We start from the raw sequence: 12,638 nt of genomic DNA, 5'->3' as shown, positions 1-12,638 counted from the left end.
ACTCACTGCTCCCATCGGCCTTGTCACTGACATCATGTGGCAATGTCATTCCCCCTGTCGAAGGCGCTCGTTCATGAAGCTTGAAAAGTGAATAATCTTGAATTTTCTTTATATTTTCTTTATTGTAGGGATAGTAATCTCCCTATTCAGCGATATTAGCACTGAAACTCTAAAAATTCGTAACTTTTGAATCGATAACCGGGCCAAACTTCCTTGAAAACTTTAATTTATCACGGCGTTCTTCTAACATTGTTACTTTCACTCAGATTTGTTATTTGGGTCTTTTCTTTCCTTGCAGCCACATGCGTCCTACACTACGTACATGCCTCCTCCTGCAGAGAATGACTGGGACTCTTGAAGGCCGCATTCACACGTGCAAATGTAGCGGGTTAGCGAGTGCGCTCCAAACTCGACTTTTTTTTTTTTTTTTAAATTTGCAACCGTTCACACCTACAGAAATATTATGGCCGCTATGTATCTACCAATCAACAGATTGATATCAATATTGTTCTTGTGCCTCACAGCAGTGGCGGATCGGGGGGGGGGGGTTGGCGCTCCGTCGTGCGCTCGCTCCCTTAAATTTTTCTAAAAACAAAAGAAATAAAAAAAATGAACAGGGGTGCTTGCGCCCCCCTACATTTATTTTCGATTGTAGTTGCGCCAGAATATTGAAGCCTTTTCTTTTTTCTTTTTTTCTTTTTTTTTTTGGGGGGGGGGGGGGGGGGGTTGCTTGCTTGTGTATGTCAGAGATGACACCCAGAAGAAACGGCACGGGAGCCCCCTCCCCCCTTTTTTTTGTCAGCTGATCAAACCCGGAACTGTGGCACAAGAAATATTTTTGTTTGCGCGCCCCCCCTCCCCCCCCCCCCCCCCCCCGTAAGCCCACGGAATTCTTGGATCCGCCCTTGTACTGTGGTGGAGCGCGTGTTCTAAGCACCCCCGCAGTTTCTTCAGAATTGAAACTTCAGAATTGAAATTAGAACGTCTAGGCGGATATTTATATACATTTTCTGTGGAAAATTATGAGAATAGAAGAGATGTATCTAGAGCTTTCGTGGCATTTCGTTCCGTTTTACCGAAATGCCTTTACCCGTATCATATCCAACTTTACCCGGATATAAAACTTACACTCATCGGAGCTGTTTATTCAAGTTTACAACTCGGTTCTTATACGTCAAGAATTGAACGGACTATACCCGATTAATTAGTGGTCTCCAATTATGCGGAGACTACTGTATCACAGCCCGTCTTCTTGGGCAGTTGGGGGCAAAGATTGATTGATTCCTCGTACCCGTCTCTCTGCATCTCACACGTACTCCAGTACGAAAACTCACTGCGTGTGTTTGCATGACGTACGCACATCGTACGTACTCGTATACTGTATGCGCGCTCGCTATGCGCTACGCATAAAGCATCGAAGAATAATATTGGATGCGGGCTTCCTCGGGCCAGAATGACAAGGGGTCGGTGAAACTGTTAATTACAGTCTATATGCCGCAGTAAATTCAACTTCAAATAGATGATTATGCGGCCAGTCTGTATATAAAAGGTAAGACATGGATTTTGGGTCTTTCAGTTCATCCTGGTATGAATGAATTCGTGTCATCTGTTTTGTGTTGATGATATCGCCATCATCCATGATAGTACAGTAGCTGTATGGTATTGGTACAGTACGTGTGGAATGAGATCCCATGAGATGGAGTGTGTAGGTGATGCGCTCTGCCAATACCCTGCTTGACAATCGGTGTCACCGGCACCGCGCGCTCGCGCTGTCCGTCCATCTTATTTACGTCTGCTACTGCCCTATTTATGCATATAGACCCATGCCTTGGTCAGTGTTTATTATCAAAATGATGATGATTCAGTAGCATTGCATTGTAATAATTTTTACACAAGTTCACGACATTTGCAGTCTACAGCTGTAGAAACCAGAGGTAATCATGTAGAAATGCACACCTACCGTTCACTTCACCGTTTGTCAATCAAATTTTGTGCAGCTCTTGGAGATGCTAAATTGAACCATATCAGAGAGTTTTCATAGAATTAGAAAGCCGGAAAGGGAAGAAAAATGAGAAATCGGAGTTGAAAAGTACGTCGGTCGCGATCATAGTTCCGACGTAGTAAGTAGTGCATCGATTTTACAGAGAATAATGTCAACGATTATAATCGATTCTGGTAGTCTCTAATTAGCCGCTTTCTAACAATATTAACATGACTTGTGCAATACGTGTGGGCCCTAGGCCCCTAGATCTACTTTCATTTTCGTATTGTTTTTCTCATTCTTTTCATTGCCACTATCATGAATGTCACTATTCAAATTATTGATAGATTATTCATAGATGTCTACCAGGATTTAGACGTCCTTTCTTTAGAAATTGTGGCAAGTATTGATTTTATCATGACAAAAGTTGGTGATTTAATTTGAATAACGTTTAGAGTTGAAGGGAAAAGAATGAGGTTGGAGGAAAAGTGGAAGAAAAGGGTTAGGCTGTTAGAAGGAGGGAGAGAGAGAAAGAGAGAGAAAAGAAGATGAGAAGGAAGTTGATTTCGAAGGGGATTTGTTTGTTTCTGGTGATGGTAAATGGTATCAAATTTATGTTTTTAATTGATGAGTTCAATTTATAGTATAAATTATTGTTTTTATGATAGTATTCATTTTTCCATTTCATTTTATTAATTATGTATACAAGAAAAACCCCAATATTTGCTTTTGTTTTGTAGGAAGGTCCATTTTATTGTGTATTATTCATTTTTTCATATATCTTTTGTTTTGTACACTTATTATCCTCCCATCATTTAGTCAGCAAAATATGTTGACAGATATACAGTCAAACGCAGCACGCAGGAGAAAATTAACTAAAAAAAAAGCCAAAAAAACAACGCATCAAGATCACTTTCTTTCTTCAACTTTTTACTGTCAAGCCGACGTAATTATTGTGGTTAAACACCAAACAAACGGCTGTATCACAGACTACAACGATCGATCATCATCATTATATCGCTTTTCCACATAATCGATCATCAATCATGCTACGCTGACACCGCCGTCGATCGGCGTACTTTTCAGTAAAAATTAGCTACTTTTCTTCTGTAATTGGCTATGAAATTTCATAAAACCATCAGATATCGTTCTTCTTGATATTTCTGATAGCCACGAGAAGTTTTAATGACAAATTAAGCAAAGAAATGGTAGGTGTGCATGGTGTGCATTTCTACATGATTACCGAAACCCTCTCAATGGGTGTATATTTATCACTTTTTACAGTAGGTCTGGATCATGCTGGATCATACTCGAAATTACCTGTTTTGTATTTGTACAGCTTGCGCTTGTGTTGTTAAGTTGTGGTTGTGTTCTACAATTTACATCATGTGATGTAGTTTCTCATTTGCCCCAGGCCCAATCATTCATCAGTATCCAATAATGATTGAAATCAAGATTTTTTTTTTTAAAATTCCTTTTATGTTACAGTAGGTTTTTAATAAGCATTAAGGCTTTGGCTTTGGATCTATCAATCCAAAATGTAGACCTAACACACTACCCGCTAGTTACCGGTACATCAGTAACATGATTTATGTGTGTGTGTGTGTGTGTGTGTGTGTGTGTGTGTGTTTCTGTTCTGTTGCTATAAGTTAGCAATGATGACTTTATGGGAGATATCGTTGATAAAGTACTTGATTTTTTGGATATGAATGTGTATTGCAGTGTTTTGTAATGTTGCAAATTTTATTATGTAGGCTGAGACTGAGTGTCTACACCTCATCGGCCTTTTTTTTGGGGGGGGGGGCGCATTGCAATATTTAGCAATTATGATGTTTGCATGGGAAATGATGGGAAATTTATGAATCTCAAACATTAGTGTCCAACTGCCCATGTCTAGGTAGAACTAGAAGGTATCTAGCTGTACTCTTGTGTGTGTGTGTGTGTGTGTGTGTGTGTGTGCAAAAACAAAGAAATCTGAGTTCATGACCTCACCTCAATTTAAGCATGAAATTGCATCTAGATATGTAGGCCTATATTTGCATATGGTAAAATTTGATTTGAAAGCAAAATAATATCACTATTCATGTAGAACAATAAAATGAAGCTGCAGAATTCCATGGCTTAAAGTACAATCTATGTATTTCAGATTTTGATAAAACTTCTTCGTCTATCCTGATTTTGCTTTACATTTTTGAAGGTTAACTTAAACTTTTGAACTTTTTTTTGAATTTTTGTGGTCTTGTATCTTCAGTATTTGAGACACAATGGCTGATGACTACAATGGCGGAACTGGAGGGGAAGGATCGGAGAAACTGATTGGCGACCCCAGCCCCACAGCGGACAACAAAGCTGGAGGGAAGAAGGAGATCGACTGGGGCCGCTTTGGCCTGAGCGAAGAAAGCCATGCCAAAAACTATTCGGATAACACTCTGACGGGTTACGGCGGTGAGAGCGGTTACCAGCAAGGGGAGAGCGGGCAGAAGATTCAGGAATTATTTGATGAACAGCAGGTGAGTCCTACAGTGTATACCACCATTTTGGCTCATACAATGTGGGTTGACACTATGCCTATGAAAATCTAAGGTACAAATGGACCCGGGTACTTTTTACATAATCTCCCTCATTTCCCAATCCTACACTTTGCATATTATTGTACCTTGAACTGTTCATTGTGCATTGGACAACACATTGTTCAATCGAAATTGGAAACAGTGAATGGAAAAACAAAACAAAAGAAATCAAATCAAGGAATTACTTTACCATACTTTCATAGTTCTATAAGCATTCTTTTTTTTCTTTTTTTAACACAACCATTTAAAATTTATACCCACCAGTCAGAGAGTAACACTTTTACAATGTCAATTTTTACCTACACCGGTAGTTTCAGTTTCTGCCACAGTCGCTCTGCTGAATTTGTGTTCTCACTTAGAATTTATTACTACCGGTACTTGATGCAGTTAAAGATTGGCAAATTCTCACTTCAGTGTGAAGGCAGTGATTTAAAAAAAAAAATTTCAGTCACTTCTCCCATAATCTGATGTCACAGTGAGGCAGCTTTTACAATCTCTTGTGTCCACCAGTACTTTGCAGTGTGCGTCATCATACGCAATTACACTTGTATGTCCCTCATAATTCTCATAGACAATTCGTTTATTAAAATGGTTTAATTCATCATTGCTTGATCAATGCACAAATGATTTTAATACATGAAAGGATAATGCCTGAACGACTTAGAGGATTTATTGTTGTAATATCCTTCGTAGTAATTACAACTGTACATTTCAAATACTTTAATAGCAGGGTGCTACATAAGCACTTGCTCGATTGCCCTTTTTTTCACTTATTCCCCCCAACAAACCCACAAAGTCAACCATACAGAAGCCCACAGATAATGGCTGTTTAGTGATGCGACACACTTTATACTTCATCATTTCAGCAATTTTCCAACACTTTACAGTACTTGAAGAAGCCCCAGTGCAATGTAACGGCAACACTTAATCAGACCAAGTTTGTTACTCCATTGTGTTTAAGCATGCAAATCAATGTGTGATTTTTATTCAAATGATTGTGTTTTATCAAGCCCTTGACTAACACATGATTTTCTATACTGCATTGTATTCCTTTAAATTTTATGTTTTGAACTTCCTTTTTTGGCAAGTGAAATTAATGTTTGGGCAAGTGTTTTGCAGCGAATTTGAAAATCTGCTTGCCTGTCTGAGTAAGTGGTAAAATAAAGTAAATTCTGCTTAGCCATCAGAGACTATTCATGAGTACACTCGAGCAGATGTCTGTGAAATATGTGTTGTTAATGTTATAGCAAAATCAGCTCGTCCTCAATGGGTCAAATATTTGATGTTTGCAACGTTCAAACGCACCGTCAAGTACACTGAATGTCCCAGGATTTGTACTGTATAGTGTATCAGCATTCATTTCAATCAATACACACGCTATACATTTGTATAATGTATTATGAACATGTACAGATCATACTCATGTTGGGTTTATGTTTTCAGACCAAAAAGTCTGCAGTGATTTTCCTGCAGAAACATTTGGAAGAAATTTGGTGATGTTTTAAACTGTTTAAGACTACATGTAGTCCCAAACACATTGTAGTTGTACAGTGTACTCTGGCAGGTGTCTATGGGAAATACATGACATTATCGAAGCAAAATCAGCTTGTCCCCAATAGGTATACTTGTGTAGGTGCACTTTATACAGAAAACTAGAAATTCTCAACTTGTAGTGTACACACAGCATTTCAAAACATACAATACCTGTATTTGAGGTGTATGTGCAGATATTTGCTTTACAGTCAGGCATACTCCACTGTAAGTGAAGATTGCGTGAAGCTTATTCTTGGTTGCCATGGACCACTTTGCAACTTCATCATTTTTCCCATCCCTCACAATGTGTACTCATTCAGTTTAGCAAAGTTGTGTTACAAGTATGCTCCTGAAGATAAAGAAGTACCGGTACATTGTAATAATGAAAAATGAAGTCCATGTACAAAGTTTGTATATGCCTCTAGGAATCTAGTAGACTGTATAAAATTTGGCTCAAAGGAATAACCATTGTGCTGATCTGTAATCCTTTTCTCTTTGTTATACCCCCGCCAAACGAAGTTTGAAGGGGGTATATAGGAATCAGCGGACGGTCGGTCGGGTGGTCGGTCGGGCGGTCGGTCGGGCGGTCGGTCGGGCGGTCGGGTGGTCGGGCGGTTGCAAATCTTGCGTCGCGAACTACTTCCTCAGTTTTCAACCGATTCCCATAAAACTTGGCACAGATGTGTGCCTTGAGTTGTAGATGTGCAAGACGTATTTTTTGACAGTACCCAAAAGTACGTTGCCATGGTAACGGCATATTATGGGCAAAAATGGGTACAAATCTTGCGTCGCGAACTCCTCCCACAGTTTTTGATCAATTTTTATGAAATTAGGTACAGATGTTCATCTGGATATGTTAATGTGCAAGACACATATTTCCACAGTGGCAAAAAGTGCGTTGCCATGGTAACGGCATATTATTGGTAAAATATAGGGCAAAATGCTTCATGGCAAAACTGCTTCATCAGTGTTCTTCCAATTCTCATGGAATTCATATTGAATGTTTGTCTTAGGATATAGGTCAGCATGACACATTTCTTGACAGTGACAAAAAGTATGTTGCCATGGTAACAGCTCACATATTATGAGCCAAAATGATGGAAAATTTTGTGTTGCAAACTACTTCCTCAGTTTTTGCCCAATTTCCATGAAACTTGGTACAGATGTGTGCCTTTGGTTGTAGATGTGCAAGACGCATTTTTCGACAGTACCCGAAAGTATGTTGCCATGGTAACGGCATATTAATGGCAGAAGATCAAGCAAAGATCTTGCGGATTTAACTACTTCCTCAGTTTTTTGACCAAAGCTTATGAAATGTTGTTTTGACCAAAGCTTATGAAATGTTGGTTGGCGGGGGTATAACCAGTCGCTGTAGTGACATTTCTAGTTTCCTTTTGTTTTTATCATATCAGACTGTGTACCTTTCCTGTGTGTTTTGGTTTTGTTTTGTTTTTTAGTTTCGCATGTCATATTGAAACACTGCAGAGAGCCATTGCTGAGACTTTTTTTTTTGGGGGGGGGGGGAGGGGTCGCTTTTTCTTTCTCCTTTTAATAGTATCTTGGGGTTCAGTCTCTAATTCAGGTTGCAAATTTCAGAGATTTGCTTGCAATTTGAGCTTCATGTAATCTATCAATCGTGTGGGTGATTCATGTAGAGTGATAGCCTGACCAGACACTGTGCTGCGCACAGGGTCTGACATGTGTTAGTGTTTCAACGTTGTAAACGACCGTCACTATTGACGGCAAAATCACATACAATACCATTTATTTTGTATGATTTTAAGAGTAATATAATTTGCAACACTTACCTACAGCGTATTTTCCTGATGGTTGAGTTGAATTCGGCGTTTTGTTGGTATCCAGACCTTATTGTTGAATTTTTCGGAGTAGATCGTGCGGTGGCATCTTTTCCTTCGAGAGCTTCACAAAAGCAACAAACTACCACGCATGCGCATTCAGAAGTGGTTGCTTTTTACGTACGCCCGTGCGCCTGTGCGTTTCATGTGTTACGTAAAGCTTGTAGTAGATCCGCGCGTGCTGCACCGGCAATGATTTGAACTTTTTTAGTCGGGGTCATCCGACTATCTCATCACTTCCGCCCCGACTACCTACGTTGTAGTATACGAGAGTGAATGCCATTCATATAACACGCAGATGAGGAGTGAAGCAGTAAGGACGTTTACAGACCTGATTTCAGCCATAGATTTCGGTAAGTTTTAGACGTAATTAAACAAAAAATCGCATACCGGTTATTGAATGATGGTCATAGATTACGATAATTCCTTATATTTTAGTTTTCCACGATTAATAAAGATATTCATGAAGGAAACAGTGAACGATAACAACGTCCGCGAAGGAATAGAGGGGTAATTCCATGGGGTTGGGAGTGAAATTGTGACCAAGTTGAAAATTCAAGTTGGGTAAATTGAAATTTCCTTTTTCCCCCTGATTTGTTACTCCCATTCTTCAACATATTCCACTAGAAATCTGTTTATTACTTCGCACACTTTCAGTCAGCATGGGTAAACAGGTATGGCAAAATACCTATGTTACAAGGACTTCATTTGTTGACATCCTTCATCATTTTGTGTTCTGAAATGATAACAATGAACACATCCACATTTTTTTCGTCCATAGCACATCAACATGTTATTTAACAGGCGCATGAGATCATTATTAGTAAGATTGTATGTTCTGATGTCAACTGCAAGCCACTTTTATTAACATGTTTTTTTCTACAAACCATTAACAATTTCAATCAAAGGTTTAACTTTTTCATCAAGAGTGACACAATGACAATATTCTTAAAAGCACCACAATTGAAGCAAGTGATTTGTATGGGTATTCAAGTGAAAACATGATTTTATTGTTATATTCAGGGGTTTTCAGACAACAACCTCGCCCACGGTGTACTACCTATGTTACATGGACAGTATGTCTTTGTAACATAGGTACACTACGACATATCAACTGATTTCCTTTATTGTGGTGTGAGATGTTAAAACCTACACATATAGACTTTATGTATGTTCCCACAAATAACACTATTGTAACAGTTCTTTGGAATTATATCTACTGCACACTTGTGGAACAATACCTATGTTACACAGACTTCAATTCTTTGTAACTCTGATATGAAAGAAGGCAGACTTAATCAGAAGAAGAAGAAGAAAGTGAAGCTTTACACAATGTGACCTAATATACACTAACAACATCATCAACTAGTTGTCAACTAACTAAGAAAACTAATAAAGAGAAATCAGACAAGTCTTCTTGTCTTCTCCATGTTCTTTGTTTGAAATTAATTTCTGCTCTTTTGTCCAATGTCCATTTAGCCCTCGATTTTTGTTTTTCTTCTGTCCATTTTCCCTCTGTGCAGTTTTCTTCTTGTCTAGTTTGTTACATTCGCTCTTCTTGGGTGTTCTTTTGTCGGCTTCCTCTCTGTTTGTGGAGTGCTGTGGATGTGTCCTTTTCACTCTTTCATGTAGTTTAACACGTAGCGGTGGTAGAGGAGGAGCCATGGCAGGTTCATCAACAAACTGAACAAAAGGTGTAAAGAGAAATATGTGTAGAATAAAAAAAATTAAAAGAAAATTTTTGTCGGGGTTGACTATATATTCCTGTTGATGTATCTGTGTGTTTATGAATGGAATTAAATGATTTTAACAATTTTGCTTACATTTCTACCTCTTGGCATACCCATTAGCTAGAGTTCCATGTGTACCTCCCACCAAAATTGAAAAAAAAAAATGGGTTATGCTTAAAATTATGTAAATATTGATAATAATAATATAGCATGTAAAACATAGGAAAATATCATTTTCATACTCTATGCTAAAAACTTGTTTTCAGATGCAAGCTACACTGTAGGAAGGGCAGGTCGCTGCCCCCAGTGTCCTAGCTAAGGTTAGGGCTAGGGTCAGGGTTACAGTTACGGTTATGGTTCTTTCAATAGACTCCCAAAATAATACTAGGCCCTATTATACTCATCCCCCATCGAAATTGTCGCCCTCTTTTTGAATGATAGTGTAGAGCAATAATAGTCCAGTTTTGATTGGGGTTCATAATTTTATTGAAGCCTTTCCTACCCACTACCCACCCAAACTGAATAGGACACTGGCATTTTAGCTTTGAGACTGCACACGTGGGTGAACATGGAATGGAAATGGTGAATCCTTGTGAAATGTTAACAACTTCATCAGAGCATCTAACAGGTCAGTGAAATCTTGGATGGAAAACATTGACATTTTCGAAGTAAATCTGTTAAAGAGAAAGAATTTCACAGCTCCTAGTTCCCTCAATATCACCAGCAAAATAAGGCAAACTCTATTTCTCCAGTTCAGATGCAGTCTGGACATCTACGTTTTCCAACTAGTATAAAGTGATTAATACTAACTCTAGCACGTCTACCTTGGTAGATACCTAATGACAAAAGGGTCCAAAAATTCACAATAATCAGGAGGTAAAACAATTTTATATTGCAGTGAAGATACACTGATATACTTTTGTATGGTTTTCTAAGAGAGGAATATATGCTCCTTTTGCAGAGACCGGCATGGACGGAAAATTTGGCAATCAAAGTTATGAACATGAACCTGTAACAAATATCTCAGTATGTGGGACTACAGTATCATCGTCCACAGTATTTTTGGCCAGTTCAGAGGTTTAGATGTCATTTTTTTCTCTCTAATAGAGTTACAGAATATGACAAATGTTATTATTTTCTTAAATAGCGTAAAAGCTTACCAATTGACATCAGAAACATTAAAACTCCTGTACCTATGTTACATGGACAACGGCAGAAAAACAGATCTTGCGCTGTCCAGGTAGGTGTATATTGGCTGTGAGTAGTTTTTCTGCCATTGGGGGAGGACTGCCAGTGACATGAATACGATTGCTGAAGTTAGTAGCTCTTCTTTTTATCGCGAGACGCGTCTTTCCTTACCTACGTTACACGAAGAGGCCGGACATCGCACTGAAGTACAGTGATATGTTCCGTATTTTCTCGTTTATTTGGAGGATTTTGATGCTAATTATTGGATAAGAATACTCCTGAAATATAAATCTCATTACAGAAATAAAGTTTCTAATCATATTATGATTGGAAGTGTATGTAAAACCATGCTATACCTATGTTACAACAAAAATTGCCATGGACATCGTTTATAACATAGGTATGAGGTTGCTTGAAGATGCTCTGGTGTTCTTATTTTGTTACAAATGTTTATGTGCCTTGTAGTCTTTGTAGAAATCACCTTGCCTCTCTTAATTATGATAGGCATAATGCTGAAAGGTTGTATATTCCTGTTTTACATTGCCATGAAAATGGCATATATTTATGTCACAACATAAACCACAAAAAACCATGGGACATCATTAGTGAAACAGTCATAGACAAAATACATTTGTACACAGGCTTGGTACTGTAAAAGGAGGAATGTTCACGTGCATTTTAATTTCGTGAATTAGAATTAAAATGCATGTGAAAGTTCTTGCCTACACAATGCATTGGATGCCAGTGGTAAGTCGCGAAAATATCATGCTGCGAGAAAAGCCGTCGGCTCCTATTCGCGAAATTTTCGTACCCCAAATATACATTTATCGTGTTTTACAGTATTTCATTTTGATGCATACGACGTATTCATTAAAGTAATATTGTTTACAGCTCTGGTTTTGCTGATTTGTATGCATCTTCTGTTTTTTTTTTAAGGGTTTAATATTCATCACACACAGTATGCAATGTGGTGTACAGTTGTACAAGTGCAGGCTATATACAGTGTATGCCATAGATAATTTCCTATAAAAGTGGCTACTGTACCTGTTCTGCCATGGCTCGACTAGAGATTACATTGTATCTCCTTAGCACAGAGCTGTACATGGTTGCTGTGCAACTTTAATCACCAATTTTGATAAGAAGAGTACATACAATGTACATCCGTATGTACACCCTGTATGCAGTAGACAGTACCTCCGATGATCAACCACGTTTGTTATACCGTAGTGTGTTCAGATTGTTGTATACAGCAGCTACACAGTATACAGTAGTAAATGACCATTATGTGAAAGTGTTCAAAAACTGAAATTGAGTGAAAAGATGAACAACAACATTCAGATGATTTTTCTCTTTTTTTTATTGTTGGTACACCTTGTAGCAATGAGAAAACTACAATGTAGATGAACAAATTGTCAGTGAGTTAAATTTGTACATGCTTCATGGCAAGGATACAGTGTGCACATCAAACTTATGCATTAATAAATTAAATTCAGTTCTCAGTGGTGTCCATTATTACACTGAGAAATAGCATGAAGAATGTGTTCACTCAATTAATTATTATATAGATCTATAGATGTAATGATCTATTAAAACAGTATTGTGTTATTGTAACAACTTGTATTAAACAATAACAATCAAATCAAGAGATTGTGCAGATCCTACGGTAACAAACATTGTGGTGTTGATAACCATGTAGAAAGCTGTACTGTACAAGAGAAATGGTAAAGAATGTTTAACACTAGCATGATTATCGTGCCTTACTTTGCACAGTCTCCTTAAA

At 38.1% G+C, this 12,638-nt stretch overlaps 1 protein-coding gene across 2 annotated transcripts in view; it reads left to right on the top strand.

Moving 5' to 3' along the window:
• The first annotated feature begins 1,421 nt into the window (after window positions 1-1,421).
• The window catches only part of LOC139714281 (solute carrier family 12 member 8-like), a 55,373-nt gene continuing 44,156 nt past the window's right edge, over window positions 1,422-12,638 (top strand). For both annotated transcript variants that reach the window (XM_071625998.1, XM_071625997.1), the window contains exons 1-2: window positions 1,422-1,549; window positions 4,233-4,491. In XM_071625998.1, the coding sequence (XP_071482099.1) occupies window positions 4,246-4,491 (246 nt within the window). In that variant the 5' untranslated portion in view covers window positions 1,422-1,549; window positions 4,233-4,245. The remainder of the gene's footprint in view (window positions 1,550-4,232; window positions 4,492-12,638) is intronic.

This window comes from Diadema antillarum, unplaced genomic scaffold (assembly GCF_040938485.1).
Source record: "Diadema antillarum isolate AM-2024a unplaced genomic scaffold, OU_Dant_1.0 seq00002221_RagTag, whole genome shotgun sequence".
Taxonomy (NCBI): Eukaryota; Metazoa; Echinodermata; class Echinoidea; order Diadematoida; family Diadematidae; genus Diadema; species Diadema antillarum.
This window is presented reverse-complemented; position numbering and strand designations above follow the sequence as displayed.